The sequence below is a fragment of the Argiope bruennichi genome, chromosome 1 (genome assembly GCF_947563725.1).
Source record: "Argiope bruennichi chromosome 1, qqArgBrue1.1, whole genome shotgun sequence".
NCBI lineage: Eukaryota > Metazoa > Arthropoda > Arachnida > Araneae > Araneidae > Argiope > Argiope bruennichi.
Window position 1 is genome coordinate 23,302,684 of NC_079151.1, and position 27,772 is coordinate 23,330,455.

General features: G+C 26.8%; 1 protein-coding gene across 2 annotated transcripts in view; it reads left to right on the top strand.

The window, feature by feature from the left end:
• LOC129963110 (receptor-type guanylate cyclase Gyc76C-like) overlaps positions 1-27,772 on the top strand; it is a 426,844-nt gene that overhangs the window by 347,876 nt on the left and 51,196 nt on the right. For both annotated transcript variants that reach the window (XM_056077187.1, XM_056077197.1), the window contains 2 exons: positions 3,795-3,969; positions 6,206-6,346. In XM_056077187.1, coding sequence (XP_055933162.1) covers positions 3,795-3,969; positions 6,206-6,346 — 316 coding nt within the window. The remainder of the gene's footprint in view (positions 1-3,794; positions 3,970-6,205; positions 6,347-27,772) is intronic.

The window sequence follows — 27,772 nt, forward strand, 5'->3', positions numbered from 1 at the left end:
ATGTTTGTTTGTCTGAAACTTTGTGTTACTTTTCCTTAATTTTTATCGGTATTAAATCAGTCCTAAAATTTGATTAGATTAAAAAAATATTTTATATTTAAAATCTCTTATCTTAGCATTTAATTCCAACAATAGCTCAAAATTAAACCAAATTTTGGCGATTTTTTTTCGCAAAATATTTTGAAAATATCACATAAAAACTAGTTTTGCAATTTATTAATATTTTTTTTATTAGCTTTTCAGTAACATAAATTTCATATCCTTATTATTTGTTCCTCTCATTTTAAAAAGTTTTTCGAGACTAATTTCATTTATGACTTATAAGAAACTATTGTTGGAAAACTAGTATTCATCAAAACTATTGCCAGGCCAAATTAGTGGAAATTTGAAATAACGTTAGAAGAAAGGTTTACAAGTAGCCAATTAACATTGTGTATCAGAGACAACTATGGACTGACAACTATTAGTTTATTTAATGTTTTAGATTAATGAAAAATTAACTATTTAATTAATTATCTCCAAAGTTATATTTATCTTGTACATCGGTATCTGAAAATAGAATTAAAAAAAATACTACTCTAAGAAATAATCATATCTAATGAGAAAATTAGACAAAATTAGCTTGGTTTTAAATTTGATAATGTCCTTTTATTTAAAAAAAAACTATACATTCATTTTGTGCGTTCTAATATTTTACGCAAAAGTATTTTTACATTAGAAATTTTGACTTGTGAATATTTTATTCGTGGAAAGTGTTAGATATATCAGCTAGTTAAAATGTATTCAATGGCTATTTTTATAAATTGGTTATTTATTAAAAAATTGAAATATTTTTATTGAATGTAAAAAAAATTAGAAAAGCCTTCACAAATTATAATGTGTTTGCTCACATTAAATTTTGTCGTTATGAGCCGACACATGAACAGAATAACTATGAAGCATGGCCTAAATTTTATATAATGGATATAAAGTAGTAGGATTTGATGACTTGAAATTTCCTTTCTTGGAATTTCTGAAAATAAATGCATTTTCTTTCGAATGATATTTTCAAATATTGCTTTTAGATCCGTCCAGTATTAGTTTATTTTTCTAGTCATTGAAAAAGCGCCAAAATTAGAATTAAGAAACACAGAAAAACAGCTACGTATGAGTATTTATTAAAAAAAACGAAAAAGAAGTAAATTTCTGAAAACTACAATTTTTTCTTTCTTCTCTGAGAGAAAATAAAAGAAAAAAGGACAAAAATCTCGTTAAACCATTAAGATAAAAGGCACAAACACTCATATTCTTGGAGCTTTCATCGGGAAGATTTTCACCAGTTTTTATTTATTTTTACTTTTTTTTTCTCCATTTCCTCCTATCTTTTTAAATAAGAAAATGTTTCGGGAGTTATTCCTGATGGTAAATTAAGACAAAAGAGGTTTCGAAAGAATTTTAAAAAGGAATCGAGAAATGCTTTATGAAGTCTTTGCATACCTTAATGGATTTTGACGCTTCATGATATTTTTTCAAAGATTGCTTCGAATGATTTATTTTAATCATTTCAGATAAGCGAAACACTGCATATTAAAGCTGTTTTGTGATATTATTTCGTGTATATGTTCAATAAAGACATTTCTTTGAAGTTATTGGAAAACTAATATGCTTTATAAATGAATGTAATCAGTGGTTTCTCTTTGATCTATTTTAAAATAATTTGTCTCGGTATTCGATATTTTTCCAGCTGCGTTAATAATTTGCTTAGAATAATGAGTTAACATTTCCACTATTTTTGTTCCACTAATTTAGTATGTTGAAATTATTTAATATTAATTGTAATTTTACAGAAATTACAATCGTGCAGTTTTATTAAAAAATAAAATTGTTCAAAATTTATGGCTTTCTAAAATAAAAATAAAAACCACTTATGCAATATGCTTTTACAAAGAACATGATTTTAAGATCGATTTTTAAATTGTAAGATTGAAAAGTATTAAACATAAAATAAATTTTGATTCTTATTTAACGTTTAAAACATATTTAGTAATTCCTAATTTAGTAATTTCTAATCATAATTAAATCATACACAAATAAATGAAAAATAAATTAATTTTCTTTGTTTCCAAACTTTTATCTGTATTATTGTACTATTAAAGTGAAAGAAGCCTATTGGTTTGTTCAAATATTTTATTAAGAATAAATAATTATAAAAACTTTTAATTAATTAGATTATAAAAACACAGTTTCATCAAATAATGGTGATAAAAATGTTTATATAAATATATGAACACATTTGCATCGCGCATAAAACCAATTAGCAATAAATTAATTTTCTTTGGTGAGTTGTAAGATCTATAACTCATATTTACTTCCATAACAAGCATGTTTTTTTTTAATTCAAAAGAATTGAATTCATTTTTAAAAAATCACAAACGATGAATTTAAATAAATATATCAGGATCCTGAATCATATTAAATAAGATGCCAAAAATTAATTAAGCAATTCATAACAATACTGTTGTTAATCACATGAGGTACCAAACATCTTCCCATATATGTGAAATAACCCATTCAAGATTCGTCCCCAATTGTTTTTTAACATGGCTATTATATACCAAAAATAGCTGTTGCTTATTTGAGGATTAAAAGCCTTTACGTTTGATATAAGAAATCTTTAGTGAACTTTAAGATATTTTTTTAGTAGTCAAAATTGAACAGATTTTTAATTTAGTGTTCAATATTATATCAGTCATATGATAATCATCAATTCTGCAATGAGAGGAACTATTATGGATATTAATGTGATTATTAGGTAAGAAAAATGGATCCCCCACTAGGTTTTTGCTAAGAAAATTAGTTAAATTTTATAAAAAGAATTTTTATTGTTAAACCTTAAATGTGAAAAATCTATTAAGTTCTGCTATTTGGAATAAACAAAACGTCAATCTTAGATTAATAAATATATTTACTGCTCTCCAGAAATTGAAATATTTAACTAAATAGCTACTTCTTTGTATGCAAGATGTTTCACTCTCAGTACGATCAATTTTCAGAAGGTGTAGGGAAAATAAAGATGAATCAAAATCATATTGCATTGCAAGGTTCAGAATGTCTACATCATACAGTAGGGAGCATTACACAGCAAGTCTCACGAACAGCGATCCCACTAGTAATCCGCACTTACGAGCTGGTTGAAGGCAGTAGGAAGGGTGAATATTCGAAAGTTGAAATGGCTGTATACGCTTAGCGTATGGAGCCGCGGATTGTAACGTGTGTGCTGCTTTTCATTTGTTCCTAAAGCGTTTCCGTACAGATGCACTCCTCATCACACACGATATTTGCAAATGGACTCAGAAGGTTGTGTGAGACTGGTTGTTTATCACGAATCGAGGGTCTGGTGGCTTAGTTTAGTAAAATGTTTTCAATCTTTAGTCAATTTCTTTTATAATTAGAAAGCTAATTCTATAGTAATTATATTACACAATGTATGCGAAGATTAATTACTTTCTGATATTTATTATTCAATGGGGGCTGTGCCATTGAGTCAAAACTGAAGGAAATTAAGATATTAATTAATAATGAGTTTTTGAAAATTTCGAATTTTTTTTTTTTTTTGAACTACAAAATGGTACTGAATCTTGGAATTTATAACATCAAGAAGAGAATGAGAAATAGATTATAAAATTTCGCTTTCACAGTCGTTTTTTCAGGTAGGAACTAGTTATGCAAAATAAAATTTATAATTATGAATGAAAGTCTACCATTATCTTGAAATAAAAAGATTTTCTTCCTGAAATAATGATTTTATTTTCTAGAGATCATTCAGCGTGTCAAACAAGTGGACAAAGAACCCTTTAGGCCACCTCTTCACGATGTTCAGTGCCAAGATTACATAGTAAATGCCATGACTGATGCTTGGCATGAAAGGCCCGAGAACAGACCAGATTTTCATCATCTAAAGGAAAGACTTCGCAAGATGAGAGAAGGCATGTAAGTGGAATGTTACATAGTTTTTTTTAAATTTTTTTTTTTATTATCTGTGACTGGATCAACTACACATATGCAAGAAATGCATTGAAAAATCGCCGGAATGTTCTTAAACTTTCTTATAAACAACCATAATATGACACGTTTTAGGATTCACTTCATGCTGTGATGAGGATTCATCCTTTATATGTCTTTAAGAATTATATTTTATTATACTGTTTCGAGTCAATAAACATACTGCTGAAAAAATTACGAAATATATTTTTTTACTGAGTTTGTTGGATCTATTAGTCATATTTTCTAAGTATTCTTGATACACAATTTATTAAATGAAAAAAAAAAGACTTTACTGTTCTATGATTAAAAGTAACCGAATTTATCAAAAATTTTGAAAATTAATATTTTTGACGATTTTAGATCATATCAATGGCCTTCTTCAAGAGTATCAATGTTCAGAATTGACTATATATAATCGTTGATTGGATTAAAATAATAAATCATTAATTATTTATCATGCAATAATCGAATCATGTGAGTAATTATTTTCAAAAGTGGTGTGTAAAGCATAAGATAAAACAGATTTAAAATTCAATTTTAATTAATGCACTAAATAAATTTTATTTTAAATATTTACTTATTTCTAATCTATAATACATATTTGTTTTATTATTACATCATGACAAATCATTTTTATCCTAAATTCACTGCCAGATGGAAACACTGATATTAAATAAGATTTAATCATATTAATCGATTAGCTGATAGTCAAATTCTGAAAATACTAAATATTATCATCAAAAATACAGTTGTGTTGTGTTCAAAATTTTAAACCTCTAGCATATTAGGAAGTGAATAAGAAAATCGGTTACCAAATTCCATCCTTAGAAGCTTTATCTTTTCTCTCTTTCTCTTAATGTCTTTTTTTTTTCCTTAAGAAAGAAAAGTCATTTTGCTTTAATACTTTAAAGCATATTTATTTATTCAAAAGAAATTAAGAATAATATGCTCTTGGCATTATAAATTGTTATTCACATTCTGAAAACAACAACAAAAAAAAACGTAACATTTAAATAAAGGATTTGCAGAAGGAAATTTTTTGATCTACTTAAAAAAAACGCAAAGCATATACAAATTAGAACAAACTTTAAACAAGCTAAGTTATAATAGGTGAATAAAATTCAAATAATTTTTTTGAAGTAATAAAAAGCATCAATGCGTGCATGAAGGATTGGAATAACTCCTTCACTCCACTGAAACATCTTATTCATTTATCTTATGAATGAAGAGATCAATTAACATATAAAGATACAATGTTGAAATAAGAAAAAAGATGTTGGAGAAATATATTTTTATTTATAATCACGTGCCACTTTTGCAGGCAACGTATCTCTTATGTCATTTTGCATTAGTATTTTGATGATTGATTCTGCTTAAGAATTTTAAAACAGGTTTGATTTTATGGAGAGATCCAATTAATCTACCTTATTATTTCATTTGGATACTAGTGATATCACATCAGATAGTAGAAGAGCGCCATCTCGTGGTCTGTCGAATCGCATAGATTATATGAAATCGAAAATTACATTGAATATTCAATTCGAAATTATCAGACAGTATAGAACTTTTTTTGGGTTTTTATGGAATTTTATGTTTATTTTAAAATTAAATTTTATTTACATATATAATTAATGTCAATTCTAGATTTAAAAGAAGAGTGCTGCTTTATAAAAATATCTGAATAGTTCAGATATTCCAACGTCCTAGTTGAACGTGCAGTAAGGTTGCGAAATGTGAGCAAGGGAAATATAGATGTTCAGGTTCAGTCATAAATGTTGTCATTGAGCGCCTTGACAACATTTTATCTTTTATTTTTTTAAAGTTACGAGCTAACAAATAATTCAGAGCAAGGTGCACTTATCAGCACCTAGGGAACATTTAACCTTTTTCCGAGGCATTTGCTCGTACAATATTGTTGTATAATTTAAAATTGTCATTTATTTCCTCTTCAGTAAAAGAGTGAGTTCATTTAAATTCACATTTATTATTTTAAATTAAAGAAATACTCTAATTATTTTTGTAAATTCCGCAACACTTTAAGATAGTATGATATATCTAATGTTATTAATCACTGTAATAAAATTGAAATTCCTACTTATTTTTGTTATAAAAAGAATTTTGTGAAATTCTTTCTATATGAAGTTTTATAAAAGCTATTTATCTGCTTTTATTTTTCTCGCAGGAAGTCTAACATAATGGACAATATGATGGCAATGATGGAGAAATATGCTTATAATTTAGAAGAATTGGTGGATGAACGGACGGTTGCTCTTGTGGAAGAAAAGAAAAAGACGGAGGCTTTACTTCACAGAATGTTGCCAAAGTAAGTCATAATTTTTACTTCGATATTTTAATTTGGAGATAAAATCGAAAAAAGGGGCACTATAAACTTAAAAATGGAAATTTCAAAAGTTTAGCATTGGACTATATGATATGTTCTTTAAATGGACAGATGGATGGGCCCACCAATCATGATTCTTTCCATCAATTAATGGTTTACCTTGATATATTTGTTGCTTAATATTTTTCAAATGTCACAAAGTCTGATTTTGAGCTACGTACGTAGTGACCAGCGTTCCTAATATTAGCATATAATTTAAAGTTGTATCCATTTTTTTGTTGCAATCGTGGCATTCATTTTATTACCTACTAGCCGCCTTTGGTGACCGGCTGGTTCGCCGGGATTAATGGTTGCAAACCAAAAAATGTTGTGAAATTGTGTGTGAAAGATATTCTCAATAAAATATTTTTACAAGATTAAACATTTACGACATGAAATTTGCATATGCCATTCTGGGATCGATTTCTACGTAACTGTGTTTTTTCTGTTAGTTATTATTTTTATTTGATTATTTCTTAAAACATTTAAATTAAATAATCAAAATATATTACAATCTTTAGTACATTTGCTCGAATTTAACTTCACTTCATCATCCAAATTCTGAAATAATTATTGCGAAAAAATATTTTATATGCCATAAGTAAGTATTTATCATTTCAAAGATTTTGGCTGAAATATTATTTTAGCCAAATTAATAAATAATTTTAATATATTTTGTATCTGTAGCCAAACGGAATGTAACCTTTAGAGCACCAGCACATACACCCATTCATCTTTATTATTATTGTAGATGTTTTACTTATTGACTGTCGAGTGAAAAAATTTGTTCGTTAAAGGAAATAACAGTGATTGACAGCCACGCGATCTTCTAAATGACTTTTAAATTCCTACCCCCCCCCCGAATTGAATATAATTTATTTGTCCTTTTTAAATATCTTATTGTTAAACGATAGGAAAAAAAATATGCGAATAATATTCTAGAAAGATAAAGATAATTACAATGATGAATGTAATATTCAAATATTAATATATAATGCACAAAAATGAAATAATGATTCAAAAGAATGCTGAATTATATTTAAAAATGTAACGATCGAAAAATTGTGAACGACTTTCAAAAGACTGATGAGACTGAAATGACAACAGTGCTATTCAAATGCATCTCGAAATTATACAACTATCTTCATAGTAAAAAATTTCAAAAGAGCACAATGGATGTGCTGAAATAACGGAATCGATTTCCAGTGTATAACTAAAAAGAAAATTCTGTAAAAATTTTTATTTTATGTAGTTTTTTACAAATATTTACATTATTTGACAATCGCAAATTCCATGACATTAATTTTGACTGAAACATCTTTTATTTCTCCAATAAATATGAGGTTTTTATTTATTGCTGCAGATTTCTCTATTTTCGTCTAAGGATTATTTTTGTTTGAAGTAATAACGTGTAAGAAACAAACACTACTTTTGAATTCATGTCGAATAGTTTCTGACATCAGTTTGCTCATGAAGTTTAGAATTATCATTCTCAGAGCGTATGAAGCAATAATTTTTACAGTCTGTGCCAAAGATTTCAAAAAAGAAATTATTTGTTTCCTTTTAGAGATTAATAGCTATACATGGTTGCAGAAAGAAAGAGTAGAGTTAAAATATTTATTTTTCCTGGGCAACAATATGTGGAGATACATATAAAGGAAAGTTCAAAGTTTTTATTATTATTATTTATTATTATTTTTATTTTGAATTCGGATAATTCTGGGAAAGGTAGAGCTGTTTGTATGTGAGAAATTGCCGCTGTCTCGGGGAAATTTGCTTTGTATGTAACTAAAAATAAATCCGTCGTTGAAATGCAGAGTGTATTTCGTTGAAAGTTCAACAAAGAGCTGCCTTATAATTAACATATTTACAGTTCGTAGACGATTGTTTTATAAGAAAAGGGAAAAACTCTAATCGTCCTCACTCAACCACCTCATGAAAATATTGAACGTATCCCATAAACTTTCGAATGTACCTGAAGGAAATTTACAAGAAACGGAAGCATACAACTTGGGATCAGTATGACATATGCTTAAAGCCTGTGCTTGTTACACTACAGGATCTGCAAGACTGAATTTTTACAACAGGATTTCAATAACAAGGACAAGTTTCTTCGCGAATGCCAAGAAATGGATTTTTGATTTGACATTTGTGACATAACATTTCATAAAATAAAACTTCAAAATTCCTGATATCCAGTGATCTATCTATCTCTATCTAGTACTAGCCGCCTTTGGCGACCAGCCGGTTTGCCAATCTTAATGTTCGTTTAAATTTTAATAATTAAATAAGTTGAACCGGAATACTCCGGTCGTACCATTAAATATTTTACGCGATTCCAACTTTAATAGATTCTTCAGCAAAATATTTTAAAACTTCAAATTTTGATAGTCATATAATTCAGTCATAATATTATAAAGGCCTTCAGTCATAGCGTGGTATGTATCTCTCTAATTTTCTGTTACCCTAATTTTCTGTAGAAATTAGGCTTTAAATTAAAGTGTAAATGATTAATCTGCAATTAATATAATATTTTTTTACTGAAACAAAGCATTTTTTTAATAATATTATTACTGATAATAGAGTCACTGAGCGTTTAAACTTTATGGTCACTAAAGAATATCTTTCTTCATTTATGTAATATCTCAAGAATTTGCCAACAAAAATTTCTCAGATTCATCATGAAAAGATCGATTCATTAACAATGTTTCATTTTAAATGCATCAAACACTAAGAAAATAAAATGAATCGTTTAAAATAATCGGTCGAAAACAGGTTTAAAAAAAACTACCAAAAAATGATGTACTTAAAACTATAAGAATATACAAAAAAAATATATAACTAACATAAATACAATTTAATTACAAAAGCATGCAATTAACCTAAAAATAATTTAAATCATTGAAAACAGAATTAAAAAAACTACTTAAAAAACGATGTACTTAAAACTATAAGCATATACAAAAAATATATAACTAACATAAATACAATTTACTTACAAAAGCATGCAACTAACCTAAAAATAATTTATGTCGTCCGTTGGTTGTCATGGCAACAATCAGAATATAATGCGTATGCGTGAATTTTCTTCGCCACATTCACGCAAATGCGTGAATTTCTCTACGCCAGTTGGGGTAACGCTATGCAGATTATAGATTTTTAATTTCCTTTATTCTGTGTTATTTTAATTCAAAAGTACTTCAGAATGAATCTGAAACATGGATTAATTAAAAATGTTTCATTTTAAATGCATAAAACATTAAAAAAATAAACAGAATCGTTTGAAGTAATCCGCCGAAAAATGTAACCCTAGCCTCATTACTGTTGCGAGAAAAAAAGAATAAAGCCTTACTCATTTGGCGGTGGGGAAAATGGAAGATTTTTTTTTGGCGGAAAAGTTGGCGGTGGGGAAAATGGAAGATTTTTTGGCGGGAAAGTTAGTTTTTAATTAATAATTAAAATTCTAATTAAAATTTCAAAAAAAGGGACCCCAGGTGCACATTCCCGACCTCTAAGGTATACATGTACCAAATTTGGTAGCTGTATGTCAAATGACCTGGCCTGTAGAGCGCCAACCCACACACACACACATTGAGCTTTATTATAAGTATAGATTATTCATTAAAAATAAATACTTTAAATATTCTCCTACTTTTTATTTAAACTTGTAAGTTGATAATAGACGTGATATTATGAAATTTCATGAGTAAGATCAATATTCAATAGCGTAAGATTTTTTTCTCCTACGTAGGCTTGATTGTTTGATTATAGTTACAAAATAACTCTTTCTGAATAACGTAACGTTGTATTTCATTAATTATTTTCAGATCACTATTCAAATCTATCGTATAATAATACTAATTACAAATACAATAAACATTTATTTTCTATTAAGACTTAAAGCCCAGTGATACCATTTGGAATCAGCTGAGTAATCGGCCATTAATAATTAAATCATATTGCACTTAACGTTCCCAGATGGCAACGTAATTTGAATACAAATGAATAAGAATTGAATTATTTATTTAATTAATCTAAATGAACTGTTCAGTTTATGCATTAGAGAGGATTAAGAACCAATTATGGATTAAATTATTAATTTAAGGAATTATACATATTTAATTATAGTTATTTCTTTTTATTTAATTATTTATTTAAGGGAGTAAATAGTTGTTTCGTTAAAGGAATTTAAGGACGGAAGACAGTTATAATCTGTCATATAATGATGCCGTTACAAATATATTAAAATATTCTTTATTCTATTATAACTTCAATATTTTATGATGTGAGTATTTGTTTCCTAAATGAAAATATTTCTTTGAAAGTAGCTATCAAACAACTCTCCTTGAATTGAATGACCCTATATTTCTTTCAAAATTTTTCAGAATACATTTCAGATATATCATGTAATGATGATGTTACAAATACATAAAAACCTCATTCATTTCATTTATTTTGTCGCAACAAGTATCAGTGTTTCTTATTCTATAATTATTTTTTTGGCATTAAGGGCATATAAAAAGAAATAAAACCCGAGAGAAATCTTTTCTATCTTCTTTCTTCAACAAAAGAAAAATAATAATAAAAAAAACAACTATTTCTTGTGAATATGTTTCTCAAGTATTGTTCAGTTAAAGAACATATCATCTTTCGAATTTTTTTTCAATTTTACGTTTGCTTCTAATAATAATATAAAAAAGAAGTGAAATCAAACTTCTTATTAAAGTTCTCTTCTTTTGTTAAGTCTTTAAAATTGCTGCTGATATGCTTTCACCAAAGGATCGTTTAATCTTTTCTTATCTGACTCATCGCCCCCCTTCCTCCGATTCTTCAGTTTCTTTCAAGATGCAATTTGTAAAACTTTGTAAGATTTATTTTATTTGGATAACTGAATGGGATTTTTTTTTTATTAAACGCATTATCATGGGATCTGAAATCGCATCTTTGATTATTCTTAATATATGACTTTGGGTTATTATTTGAATGGATAGTAATTTTAAACATGATTAATTTGGTTTCGGAAAGATAAGTTTTCTTTCTTATATCGAAATTTTGATTTTATGTTGCATTATTAAGTTCCAGGAGCTATTTTAAGACACTGATATCTTAGAAGTTATCATTTATATCATAAAAAGGAATATGATGCATACGATGAATTTATTTTATTCTCTTTATACAAAGTATTTATAAAAAGAACTAATTATTATTTCAGTGTTAAGTAATTTTGAAAAAAAGTATTATTCATATCTCAAATTCATTTGAAAAATTAGTTTTATTATTTTACTCGGAATTAATAATTCAGCATTCTGCTCTGAAAGAATAATATTATTGGAAAAATAAAAATTACATTAGTTATTAACTTATAATCTTATAAAACACATATTCTTAATATAAAATACAGAGAGAAGCAAAATTTTCAATTTTTCGATTTTGTTTGTGAGCAGACATTGAATTTTGATTTTTAATCATGCATTGAAAAAATTTACTTACGTATTTTATTATTATTATTATTATTGTAATCTATGAATTCAAATTCTTTTAGGGTGCTGTTTTGAAGTTAATGGCTGGTACAAAAATGTTTTATGCCTTTTGGCTATAATTGATGCACTTCTTATTAAAACTTGTTTATTTCACACAGATCGCCAGATTTTTTTATAAAAAATTCTATTGAATTTTAAACGATATTTAAATTACACACTAAGTTTTTCAGCTATTTTCAATAGTTTGTATCAAAAACATGAACAATTAGTCAACATACCCAACAATATATTTGCTCTTATTTATGGAAAGATGGTCATTTTTCATGTTACTACTTTTTCAAATGTATTTTATGATTCAAAAAAGAAGTTCAATGAACGAAAATTCATTTGCAAGTTATAGGCAATCCCTCCCCATTCCTATTCCATTCTTGTTCATCTGAATTTTTAAATTCTAACAGTGCGAGCGCCCAAAGTAATAAAAAGTTAAAATATCTCATCCCACACACACAAAAATAATTTATAATTATCTATCCGAAATATATTATATTTGACATTTAATTGAAATTTGTGTAATATCCCTATAAAATGAGATAAATTCATTTAAATTAATAATTCTTTCAATAGTGCATATTTTTGCAAGAATTCTCATTATTTCTTTTTGGAAAATATTATCGTTATTAATCAGATTGTGATTTCTTATTTGCATTTCAAAGCTATTATAAACATTAAAAAAAAACTTTTTAAAAAATAATTTACTAAACAGAAATTAGAAGCAAAATAAAAACTATATAGTATGTATACAGTATTATATATTATAAAAATTATACAGCAAAAAAAATCATAAAAGGAATATGAGTATCTGAAACATTGCTGAAGAAATGAGCTTTCTGTTGTTTCTGCAGTGTTTTCCAACTTGCATAATTAACTCATGATCCGTCGGCAATGCGTTAAAACCAAATGTTTATACTCTTTTACGATTGGTGCACTTCACTTTCCACTCTACGGAAACTCGAACATTCTTATGTTACTATTTGATGTGCCAAATGCTAATTGCATTCGATAATTAATGTCTCTTTCGTAAGCGGCACCTTAAATTGGTGTATTAGTAAGAGAGTAGCCATGATTATGTTTCTAATGACCATTAATATGATCCTAATGTAATTACTTAGTATATTAAAGTAAAACTTGGTTTTAAAGCAAATGATTGATATTCTGCGTAAAGAAAGGTTACTGTTAAAACTAAACTTATCCGAATTTTATTGAACTCTTTCTGTAGCACACGTGAGCACATAATGACTTGATCAGGTACTTTACTAATATTGAAGTCGCTCCCAACATTTCATGCATTGTTTCTGGACTGACATTGATATACCTAACACATGCGAAGGCGGTGGATTTGTTGGTGAATCTTGAAATCGGGATAGGAAAATGGTTACGGGTTCGATACATAATTCTATTGTAAGTGGGCTTCAATCACTACAAATCTGTCAGAATGAATAATATTTTCGCTGATACGATGCGGGTAATTGGAGGAATTCTCGAAGTCCTTCTGAAAATGCTATGTTTTTACTATGAAAGCGTTCTTAGTGTACTTTTAATTCTTGTCATCTAACTTTAGTTTAAAACTGAAAGACATTTCCTCCTCTTTTCCCCCTCCAGAAGATAAATAAATTATAAAGAGAATAATAAAGACAAAGTAAATGATGAAGATAAAAAAATCTGTTAAATATTTAAAAAAAGTCCCATTCATTTAAGGAATTTCTTAGGTTTTTTTCTTTTTATTCGCAAATAAATTATATAAACTTAACTTACATCTCTGTTATCTGAAGTATGCAGGAATTTCTTTTGTTTTCGAGATAAAGTAATAAAATTTGGTCATTGAAACGTTAAATTTTTAACCTTTAAGTTACTTTAAGATCTCTTTTGAACAAAATGATAAAAACTTAATTAATTTGATATAATAAATTTCATTGGGAGCAATACAAATCTTAGCCATACATGAAACTTGTTAAAGCATTATATATATACATATATTAGCAGGATATTTAAAGCTTATGAAAATTTTCTTTTGCTATACTTAATTTTCTGAAATTCATTTTTAAAAAGAAAATGAACATTTTTCTATGTAACTTGCTATTGAAAACACATATATTTTTCATATTTGCTGTTCGTCTCAGATTTTGTCTTATTTGTAACCCAAATTTTAAAAAAAAACCCTATTTAGATGCAATATTTACAAATAATTCCAAATATTTTGAAAAGAATATTTACTTATATGCGGCGATCTATCGGAATACTAGAATAATATAAACATTAAATCACGAAAATCACCAGTTAAAGCAGAGAAAAAAAACATTTTCCAACTCAAGTAATTCAAAAGGCAAGCTGCTAGAGAGTATATATATATATATATATATATATATATATATTATTACGAAATTTCAGAGGGTTCGTTTGGATAGTGGGAGTTGTATGGTGTGGAGAACACTCAATCAGCAGGCGGCAGTAGAAAATGAAACAACGACGTTTATTTACATGAAGACACACAGGACAGCACAAAGACGACAACTATATACAGCACAGAAGACAATTATCTTCAGCCGATACGTGCAGCATACAACAGTATACACAGCAGCTCTACTCCGTCGCTGCTCCGCTAGTCCCTGGAAGACGAGTTCTTCACCGTCGATTCCGACTACTCTCCGACTCCCCTGGTCCACGACTCAATTCACCACTGGTTCACCACTCGACTCACCGTCCACTCCCCGGCAGCTGCAGGTGCTTCCTTTTATAGATCTCAGGAGGCGGGACTAGAAGCCTCTCAACCAATCAGGAACGTTAGAGGCGTATCTCCGTTCCTACTGGACGGATCGGGAAAATTCTCGATGTTTCGGGTATAATTTATTTTGGCGACAAGCCGCCAAATGGTCGCCAAGCTCTGGGACTTCCCATAGAACCAACTATGCTGGAAAGCCGCATCGCAGATTCGTAATAATATATAATAATACTGCCCTTAATAACCACAGTGCACTGCCCAGAAAAAGCATTAATATATTTATTTTTTTAAAAGGCAATCCTATTGATGCCTTTCAAAGCAACAAACTCGCTGATTCATTTTTATGTGATTGTGTTTTTTACATCTGAAAATACTAAGCAAACTATTCAGATTTTTTAAAAAAAGGGAGAAAACTATGGTATTAGAAACATTGATTGGAAATATCTTTTTGGAATGTAAACATTTATACGCCGTTATTTTCAAAATATCGCGAGGGTTGTGCAGTTCTATTAGCTGAATCTTGAATCTGAGTTCGAAGCATTATTCTTCCAAAGATCCACAATGTATAAGCAAGTGCTACTTTTTATTTCAAGTCTTTTTGGACTTTACACCTATCTAGGTAAGCTGTATCTGTAAGTGTTTTTAGGCGCCTCATGCTCATTTATTTTGTCAACGGTTAAGCATTCTCTTGTTGGTGTGGCCTTGAAATTTCAAAAGGAAGGGCTGTTTATTTTTATCTATAGTCATCTGGTGATAATTCAGAAATATATATTTCGCATTTTTTAACGGTGGTAATTCTATAATATATTTCATATCATTTCAAAACAAAAGTTATTCTAATTATATTAAACTATATCAACAGAACTTTTGTAAAACTAGTTTTTATAACTAACTATAACTTTTTATAGCTTTATAATTCCGAACTTTTGTAAAACTAGTTTTTATAACTAATATATGATATGAAAAAATAATTAAATGGATAAAATAATAATAAAGAATAATGAAAAAATAATTTTATTTGATCAGATTAAACAATTCCGTATGCAAGTCCCACGGCAGAACTTCAACATGAAACTTTAATTTCCCAAGCTAAATAAATTCAAACCCGCACTCCTAAATTAAGAAAACATTAATCAACTAAAGTAAATCCGACGAAGCCCGTTTCATTAGATTCTGTATTAACATTTAATTTTCCATCTCCCCATTTTTATATAATTTTAGCCGAATGTGGAAATATGGCATTTTCTTAATGAATGAAGGAATCCTCTTGTAACAAATCCGCATTCCGGGGGATGTCTTATTATCTTCACTTGCTTTGCGAAAAAATGATTCGTGCTCATTTATTTGAATTTAAATCCCCTCTACGCTGTTGAGTATCCTCTGTAACAAGTATGGCCACCGCGCCTTAACAAACTTGAGGTTTTAATCAGCTCCGCATGGTAAATCTTTACATGAATAATGTATGATTTGGTTCATGGTCGGGGAAAGTATTTTAATGAGACAGGGACCCAACATTTTCCGCCAATTAGGAAATAGGCGAGGGAAAGCCTTTGTTTTCTACTGCAATTTATGGGGGCGATGTCATTCCATTGGACTTTGTAATCTTCACTGCTCGGCAGGTCATTCTGAAGTGTTTCGGAGGGAAATTGCGTTGAAAGTAATTTATAGATCTAAGGAAATATAAATAAATAATTATTGAATTATTAGTAATAGTTATCGAATTATTATTTATGTAAATAGATTTAATAAAATTGTGTTGGAAGTAATTTATAAATGTACGGAAATATGAATAAATAAATATTAATAATAGTTATCGAATTATTATTTATGTAAATATATTTAATATAGTACTAATAAGCATTTACTTCTAATGTATATTTTTATAAATGTGCCTATTAATTTTTGTTCTTAATTCTTACTAATATTGTTTAGTAATTACATTTTCAATCAAATTACTAAAATTGAGGATTGTCTAAATTACCATAATATGCTTTAGTTTAAAGGTTTCAGTTACAATAACTGGTAATAATATTTTGTATATAAAATGAAGAAATAGTCAAAACAACTTTATAGATTAACCGTATTAGTAATTTTCTCATATAAATCGGCTAGATGAAGAAATTTAAATTCAGTAATTCAGGTGATTCAATATATGCAATTACGTTTCGATATTAAAAAAAAAATATATATATATATAAAATATTTTTTTATAAATTATATTGAAGAATGGCCTATGACACAAAAATACATAAAAGCCAAAAATGTTTTAAATATTGGAAGAAATATTTCTTTTGGTAAAAGTATAAAGCAAAACCCGTCTAATTTTAAACTTCATTAAATGATTTGTTTAAAGTTTTGTATATAATTTAAGAATATATTATCAGGTTTCTAAAAAAAAAGTTCCTTTTCTAACTAATCTCTAAATAATGCTATTTGAATGATAAATAACATGATATTTCAATATTTTGCAATATAAGATATGAAAGATTTGTAAAATCTTTTCTAATGAACAAATTGAATATTCTGTTGTTCAAAAAGTGCACATAGCATATTGAGATATTATGACAACAAATTAGGACAAAAAAATATACACTTTTTTTTATTTGTCAGTTTTCCATAAGAAGATTTTAACAAAATTTAGAATTTGAGAAAATGGTTTTTCATAGTGCAACAAGGATTAAAGCTTACGTAACTCAAATATAATAATGAATATAACTTCCAGAGTTATGTTGTGTAATTTTCCCAAAGAACGACTGCAGAAACACTATTCGGAAACATACAGACGGATTTTTAAAGAAAACGTTTTAGAAGTGAAGCATAATAAAGAAAAACATATTCTTTAATTTCGCTAAAAATCGACGTTTCGTCGTTACATAAAAATTTTCTTATAGATTTTTTTTAGTCATACGGGTAACTTTTATGCGATAGTCAATTTTACTGATGTATGAAGATTGCACGTATTTCCAGAAGCGTAAACTTTATATATATTACTCCTACGACTGAGTATACGACGTGATCTGTTAAAATGAAGGCACAAGAAATATTATTAGAAGATTTAACACATAGCCATTTGCAATACGTGTGGTCTCATAGGCTGTAAACAAACTTCATAGTATCTGGAGGGAACTGGATTACCGCATGGTTGTTGCCTATGTCTCCATCACTGTTATTACATACAAAAACAAAATTTTAAACGTTCACTGTATTATATTCTAAGTTTATATCGTTTCTTACAGGGAAATTATAATCATTAATAATCGCTAAAACTATTTAGAATAATCGTGTATATATATATTTAAATTACCCATTTATATATATATATATATATATATATATATATATATATATATTATTATTATTATTATTATTAAATCTAATTGCCTATTTATATTAATTTTTGTTTACACCCATAAGATTTACCTTCTTTGTGAAATGCAGTCTCTACTTTTTTTATATATATATTTTAATCTGTGACAACTGAACTTGTAAACACGTAGAATAGTGGGATATATCATCTCAATCATCATATGTTTAACTATATACAGCTTGGTACTTTAAAAAGAATTAATAAGAACTAATTTATTTCTAAACGAATAAGTTAGACTAATTTAATATATTATATAAATTTCATTTTAAATTAGTGAAATTTCTCTGCAAATTGAAATATGAAACAGAGTTCGGTTCAGATTTATCAATAGTTTTGAAAACATTACGATTTTACTCAGAAATATTTACCTTAGTTTTCCTTGTTCAGATAAAGGCTGTAATATTAAAGCATTAAATGCACACTTTGCTGATTAATATATGAATTGCAATTCCAATCATAATTCAGAGATTACAATTTTCACATTTCATATAATTTTTTACGACTCAGTCGGTTAAGTCAGTTATGCAACTATTAATACCCTTCATTAAATAGGAACTAAATCCACAAATCACTGGCTGCAATAAGAATCCTCGGTTGTTGTTTTTTTTCAGAAATTTTTTATGTCATTTCTAAGCAATTCTTCTCACAATTATTTTTTAAAAACAAAAAATATTTTTCATTTTTACTCATTTTCCAAACCTGAAGACGGAAAATATGTTTACAAACAAAAGAAAAAGAACTTTTAATCGTTAAATCATTTTTTCATTTATAACAACTATTAACTGCACTAGTAGGCACCATACTTGTATGTTTAAATCACAGAAATAAGAATTTTTCCTTCGAAAGCTCCGTATTAAAAGAGAGAAATATTTCTTTACTAAAATGGTGAATTTTAAATATTTATGTACATAAAAATTAGATATACCTTTAGGTATTCATTGCCAGTGATTTAAATTATTTCTGCTACTAAAACGTCTGCAATTAAAATTTTGAAACTAAGCCTATCCATACATATCTTATTTGATTGTTTTTTACTCGAATAAGTTGATAGTATGAATATTTTATGTTCCTAACTATAAAGTATTAATTTCCTATCTATAAAATGTTAAAATATCGTCTGCAATCCAAAATCAAAAGTAAAAATTGTAACAAAGAAAAATACACCTGCATTATTTTTGTTGATTAAATATGTATGTAGATTTTTTCTTCAGCGATAGTGACTGAATAATGTTCAGGAACATTAATTTACTCGAGTTCTTTACTGCTGAAAAATGTAGTGAAACAAAAAAATAAGCAATATAAAAATTACCACATCTTTTTTAGCAAGATTAGAACACAATAAATTTCATTAAAACTTTATTCTTAACTTATTACAAAAATATATACTATTTGTTAGATATACATATTATATTAAAAATTACTGAAACATATTTTAACGAATTAATTCTTAAAATTACTTTATTTATTCGTTATATCTGATAAGAAATTGTTACATACTTAAATCTAAAATACATTATTCTTTTTAGCTTAAATATATTTGTTTTCTTTCAGTAAAATTTTAAACTCATAATTCAAATTTTTGATTAAATTAAATTTTTTGTGGATCCTTAAGCACAGTTAAAAAATATATTTTAAATTCAAAAATATAGAACCTATATACCTAAAAAAATCGGGATAAATAAGTTTTTCATATAAAATATGAATGAAATGCTTCATTTTTGGAAAGAAAAAAAAGATACGAACAATATCAATATTTTTTTTAAGATTTATTTTTCCAATATCATTTTATTGTGAGATACGAGAAAACTATTGTGCTACTTAGAAATTTCTCACTATTTCAAATATTGCTAAATAAATTGTCAAAACGCAAGTAAGCGAACTTTTAAAGTACTTCGATTTGATTCGTACTTGAAAATCATAAAATAAGCTCCAAGTTTTTCAAAACTTTCAAGAAATAACGAAGCCTCTTAGATAAACATGAGAACATAATTCTCGATATAATGATGTTCCGACTTCGAAGTAAAAAGGAAGAGGGTCGGATTCAAGGGAATCATTATAAATCTTTCTTCCTCTTTATTTAAATTTGAAATATAGAGCCGAATTTACGGTTGCTATTAAATATTATTTCACGCAATTTCTTTCCTTATTAGGAAATTACATAATACCATCGTTTGCAACGACATGCAAATGTTTTAATAATGAAACACATTATTACGAATTTAATATTAAATGAAAATCTGAATCCGCATTTTTGTATCCACTGAAATATAATTAATTATATAATAAATGTCTTGAAAATAACCTAAATTATCTCTAATTTTAAAGATTACTGAATTATTTAATGTCTATAAGAGCTAGTTTTAAATGCTATATTTCAATAGAACAGTTAAATTAAATCATACATTATGAAAGGATTTGAATTGCGTATTAATTATTCCTATCATTTTTAATTCTTAAACTGAATTTGATTCATTATTAATTCATCATTTAAAGCTTATTTTCAGAAATTCACTACTATATTATTCACGAATTTTGTTGTTACACGAATGAATGTTAAACTTCTTGCGAGTCGTTGATAAGCATTAATTAATTATTAAAAATTATCCCTTGTTAATTAAGTAATCATGTAAAAATATTACTTATCATGATAATTATTTTAAAATAAATTTATAATCTTTGGAGTAAATGTTATTGCATTTAATTATCTGCTCCCTTATGTGTTTGTAAAGTTTTTAATGCAAATTCACTTCCGAGATATAGCATTTCTGTGTAGTACAGATTTATAAAGATAGTTGCATTTAATTTTCTATTGTTCAAAATATATAAGATGAAAATATTATCTTTCCAAAAAAATTATAACTAGAGAGGAATATCCTCTACGTTTTACACCTCTGTATGTCATTAATCATTTTGCAATAATTTGGAAAGCATTATTTCTGGAATTATTTTTCTCCGTTTGTGAATGAAAGAATTCAAATACTCAATAAACTGCGCCAAAGAAATAGCATTGGATTTTAAAACCTTCATTTCTATTATTGCTTTATTATTTTTACTATTTTATTAATATTATTTGTATTACTTATGGTTATGTTCTTTTCTTTCATTTTTTAATTAAATGGTAAAATTTTGAAATAAATTATTAAAGGTGTTAATTATACAACTATTTGTATTTTTGTTTTGGTAAAACCGATAATTGATAAATGCAACAAACTAAAAGAATATATTTGAGAACATTATCTTTATTTCTAAACTATATAACAAAATTTGGTGGAAGTTGGTTCCATGAAAAGAAGTGTTTGTTCCAAAATGCACATTAGTTTCTTTTCATTAGACGCTGTAGCTAAAATTCCAAATGTGGATATTGTAGAAGAAAGGTAAACCTTGCAAACCGTTGTTTTGCATATATGCATTGTCTTAATTTTTTCCATTTCATTTATCCAATTCTAATATTTTATTCTTGCAAAATACACAACCAATTGTCGGAACATTTCTGCATTAGTATTGAAACCAAAGAAATTGTGCAGTTACAAATATGTTCAGTGACGAAAGGCTTTTAGAATTGCATAAAGGGGGGAGAAGTTAAATTATTATTTAGAATCGGACAGTAAAAACTGGTTAATCTTGCAACACGAACTACAGTGAAAATAGCAATACATTATTATTTTAACTGAAATGTTTAAAATGTTGACTTTCGCTCTGAATTTCTTACAATGTAATTTTTATGAGCCTGCAAGTCATCGGCGACTTCCACATCGGTTAAGGTGTTAAAAATACTCACGATATGTCCGATTTTGCTATGAAGATTACATAAAAGAGAGATAATGGTTTTTGAATATGCAGGAATATATGCAGGAATAAGGGGATAAACAGCCTCTCATTGTCAGCATTGAAAAATGGTGCTCCTTACTGCAAAATATTTAAAATTTTGTGTGAATCATTACCCAAGCAAAAATCATAACCTTTTTAAAAAGTAAATGCATCGCTTTCTTACTTAATAAGTAAGTAAATGCATCGCTTTCTTACTTAATAAGTAAGTAAATGCATTACTTTCTTACTTATCTATCAAGTTACAATTTTTTTTTACTATCCATATTCAATTATAATGATATTTAGGTGTGTTTAAATTATATATATATTCTTGATTTGAGCCAACCATAACATGTTTTTATAAAACCAACTTTGTGGAACACGAATTTGCTATGAGTAAGGTATAATGATATAATTCCATCGTTTCTCAATGTTTTACACTATACAAGATTTTGCAAAGAAGTAAATGAACCGCAATGCATTTTTGCTTGCCTTCACCATATTTATTGGCATTTATTTACCACATTTTTCTAGCATAAATCAATGATTTGTAAAAAAAAAAGCATCATACATTTGATATGTTTAAAGAAACATAAGCATAGTTAATGGTTCACATGTGCTTCACAATGTATTGTTGGAGAATTGAATGGGGCAAATGTAACTATATTTATTAGTTTTATCATAAATATAATTTTCAATTAAAGCAATGAGTTGAATAGATATCAACTTATCAATATAATAGATATCAACTTATCATAGATATCAATAATTTTATTCAATATTGGACATTCAAATATCTAGATCTGAAATTAAGAAATTTTTTTAAATGAAAATGTGAAAGACATGCTTTAGATATTTCTTTTTTTCTTGTTTTCTTAGGAGAGTTTATTGTTTCCTCCTTTTTAACCCGTCATATTTTGGAATTTATTTGTTAATTTATTAATTTTATTTTTTAGATACTTTTATTGAACTTGAATAAAAACGACAGAATTTTTCATCTTCTTTCTGACACGATATAATTTTAAGATTCTGTATGCATGTTCTGGATGAGAATATATTATTTTAATATTCTCTTAACTTAAAATTAGTTACGATTTTTATTAAATTAATCAATTAATACTCATACATCGTGCAAACTGGTAATGAAATTAAGAAAAATTGGTTAGAAGGTATATTAACATTTATAATAATGGATTATAAATTAAAGATTTAAAAATGTGAAATAATTAAAGTAAAATTATTTTATTTTTTACTTATTAATAAAACTATATTAAAAATATTTTTAAATATAATAAATAAATAAGTAAATTAAAATTGCCTCATAAGCATTCGAACTTTGTTTTTACGGCCACTTGTTTCGAAGGAAAAATGTTTTATCTCTATAAGCTTAACACACCTTCAATTTTTAACAGTTATTTAGAATCACTTTAATTCTCATCAGACTAAAAGAAAATATGTTTTCTTCTAAAACATAAGAAAAAATAAAAAGTACAATTTTTCTCTCTGTTAAAGAATTAATAATAATTCTTTTAAAATATGCCTTCCATAAAGGAAATGTAAAATAGATAGATGTTTTACTTATTTATTTTTCTTCTTAAAACGATTTGAAGTTATACATACTCATTTTAATCAAAAAAGAAATAAAGAACTATATAAGTTATTAATAATCTTTTATATTTCTTTGTGAAAAGATACTGAATCATTTTTTGAAGTTAAGAATATGATAATTCTATATTTATGTAGCTTTTCTAGAACTTGCTCAATGTAAGTAATCTAACATAATTACTATGGATAGATTTATTAAAATAAAATTTTAAAAAATCATTTTACTTTATAAAAACATAACAATAAATAAAAGCGAAAGAATAACAATGAAAATAATAGAATTCTTCAGTATGAAAACTTTTTAAGGAAAAATAAATAAAAAAATATGTATTTATTTGATGTTTCCTTTATGGGAAGCAAATTTTAAAAGAAATATTATTAATTCTCTAACTGTGAGCAATATTTTACTAATAAGATTTTCAATTGTTGTTAGATTTCTTCTTATTTTTTTTTTATTTTGAGTCATTTTTATATTTTTTCCTCCCATCTATACAACTCACAAATTGTGAGTTATTGATAAGGATGGTGGAAAATATGAAGAAAAAATAAATTTACTCGTTGTAATAATAAGAAGAAATAAGACAGATAAATAGATATTCATATTATACTTCTAATATGAAAAAAAAAAAAAAATCATATTTTTGTAACTGCAGAATTTCTTAGAATTTATTTGAGCGTAAGCGATTGAAATAGATATTGAAGAAAAGAAAAATAATATGCACTGAAAAAAAATCATTTTCTCCATTTTTACTTTATGATAGCATAACAATAAAAAATGTATTTTTCAGAATATCCCGTAGATTTTATTTCCGGTCATACTTTTATAACAACTGTTCTAGCAAAAGAAAGAAAAACTACGTTATAAACTGTCTGCGATGATTCGCATTCGACGGTGCGTATCTTCATTCAACAGGTTGTGGATCGAAGGAAGACACGTTAACCCCCCACCCCCGCTGACTTGATCAATGGGAGGAAGATTAAAAATAGCACGGTTACTATGGTGACGGACACTTATATAGAGAAGCCAGGTGAAATAGAAGAGAACAAGAATTAAAAACGCGCGCTGAAATTCGACTCTTTTGCATTTTCAACGTGCAAATTCTGCATTATTGAGTCAAATTTGAATAACTCACGGTGAACGAACTATATTTATTAGTCTTGAATATATTTTAAAATTTCCTTAAGCTTCGAATAAGATTCTAAAATTCCTTTAATATGTATGAGCTTTGCATAAAGTAATGCGTAATATAAAAAAATAAATAAATGAAAGAAAATATTAATGTGTATGAAAACGAATTGTATAAAAATATGATTTCATATTAGAATTAAAAGTAATTATGATAAATAAGCTAAGTAAATAAAAACAGTGAATCAAAGCAAATGAAATTATTTTTAAAAAACAGATTTTAAATTCATATTTCGCATAGAACATTTTTTGATTAAATAAGTAGAAAATAAAATGGATAGCTTTTAAAAACTTAAATTAATACTGCTTAAACTATTTAAATCTTAATTAAATAAGTAGACGAAAAAATTATATCTTTGAAGTAAAATTAAATTTTTGAATAAAACGATAGAAGTCGTATAAAAACAATATTTTTCTTTTAAAATTTCAAACCTTTGCTTTTTTTCTTAACAAAATGTATTAATGTTTTATATGTTATCGTCATATATAAAACGAATTAATTTACGCTAGAATTAGAAACGGAGTTGGAAGATAATAATAATAATAATAATAATAATATATATATATATATATATATATATATATATATATATATATATATATATATATATATATATATATATATATATATATATTCCTTGTGCACAAGTTTAAAACATGGATAATAATTACTAGCTATTAAAATTTCTTGGATTTTGTTTCATTGTTCAATAGGCTAGGACATTATGAATGTAAGGAATGCATTTTAGCACCACGATTTCGCACTGTTTAAAAGGTCATGAAATTTTAAATATCTGTACTGTTATATAATTTGTAGACAGTGTTTCAAAAAATGGTTAATACTGATAAAATTAGCAGATAAATGTATTTTATTAACTCAGATTTGAATATTGATATTGACCTAATTAAAGTATTTCTGAAATGATATATTAATAAATGCATTTCTTGATATATCTAAAAAGTAACTTACATTCTTTTCTTTTATTAAAACTCACCTGAAAACAGTTAGAATGTTTCACCAAACATTTATTATACACTTATTGATACATATTCCAGCTATTTCTTCCCGTCATTGTAGCTGAAGTGTGATCATTTTCTTTTTGCAACTCTATCAACAGAACATTTTCATCCTTTTATCATAGTTTCCAGTTTTTCATATTTTTTTATTTTGAAATTATTTGCTTTTAGCTGAAAGATTTTAATAAAATGCTTTATATGAAATTCAAGATACAGTAGACTCCCGATTATCCGCGGGCGGGTTATCCGCGCCTGCCGCACATTTTTTTTTTTTGATTGATTTCTTCAAAAAAGTGCAGTTTTAAGTTATACTTTTGTAATTACATAATACATTACAGTATTAAAACAGTACATATGTATTAATTTTTCTGTGTATCCTTGACGCCTCCCGTAAGTACAAACACTTTTCTGTTTTTATTAACAAAATGCATTTTAGGTTAATTTTGAGTGATATACTAAAATATTAAGCGTTAGTTAAACATTTCCTGCTGTTTATTTTACGTTTTATTGTACATAAAACGATTTTTCAAAGTTGGAATGACTGTTTTCTCTTTTTCTATACCCGTTTTTAGCTTCTTTCGGATTATCCGCGGCGACCGCGCCACCCAATTCCGCGGATAATCGGGAATGTACTGTACATTTTTCTGAACTCTGTATTTCTTTCATTGGCTAAGAAAAAGAAATGAGCTTAAAATGCTGCTGTAGCTGTTTGGTTAAGATCACGGCATGCCCATCGTAGAATAGGGGGCTTAACTTTTTCTAATTCACTAATTACAATTGGTATACTTTTCTATATCTGGAGTTCACGAATGGGAAATGTTTTGTATCGGAAAATTTTTTATAAAATTCATGCTCTAGGCAAAGACAGAACCTATGTCTATTAAATATATTTTTGTTATTCCCTTTATATTAATAAACTTATTTACTTACATAATTGTTTCAGCATTTCTTTTTCAATTTGATTCATTAACTTATGGACTCACTTTGATGTTCAAATAAATTTTATTAAACTTGTTGCAATTAATTTTTCATACCCATTTTTTTTTTTTTTGTCTATTGGACATTTTTGATATTTCTACTTCTTTACATAACTTCTAATTTAATGAAATAATAACTGTTTAGTTAAAAAAAGATTTTCATTGTTGAATATATTCAAAGATTTCTTTTTAATCAATACAAATTTTAGCAGCAATGAAATGAACACCATTACATTAAGTACGATTATTGCAACTTTTTTTAAATATATGCATAGACATTAACAGAATTATAAAGAAATTTAATAGAAATGGCTATGAAATATTCTGTTCGCCATGTGTATGAAAAATAATTTTATTTAGAACTTAAAATGTTTGCTGATTTGTTTATTTATAGTGTTTTTTTTATTTGATGCCTATTTAAATAGATAATCAAATCCCTTTTATTCATTGCAGTTCCTGACAAGCTTATGTTTTGTTGAACATTTTAATTTTTAATTAAATATCTACTTCTATTGAAAAACAAATAGAAAAAAAGTAGTTATTGAATGCATTTAAATATGCCACGTAAACAACTCTAAGGCAATTTATATCACTTGGATATCAAAAGCCTTATAGCTAGCTGAAAATTATGAATGACGTTAAAATAGTTATTCAAGAATAACTTCCACGCATTTTCAAAATGGAGGAAACTAATGTATTCAAAATAACATGATATTATGAGCCATCTATCTTTATTTGATGTTTCTAACATCCCATACTTTTTCTCTGAATGCTTTTAAAACTGTTATTATTCATCATACACTCACATTTCAATATTGATAATTGTTCCTGCTTTTCGGAATCGTTTAATTTTGGAAAGCAAAGGAAATATTCAAATGCTATGCAAGGAAATAATCAATTGTATATATATTTCAATTCAATGAAGCATTCCTGTCCAGCATTTAATCCATCATCCCCTTTGGGGCATTAACATTACAGAGGTAACATTTATCAACCTGTATTTTAACATTTATCAACCTTAACTCTAGATCCCTTGAGAAAGCTATCAGCCATAGATTTCACCTTGAAATTATGACAATTATAACTAGAAACTGTGCTCTCACCTTTGCAGTTTAATATATTGCCTTTGATGTATGATGTTATGCCGAAGATTG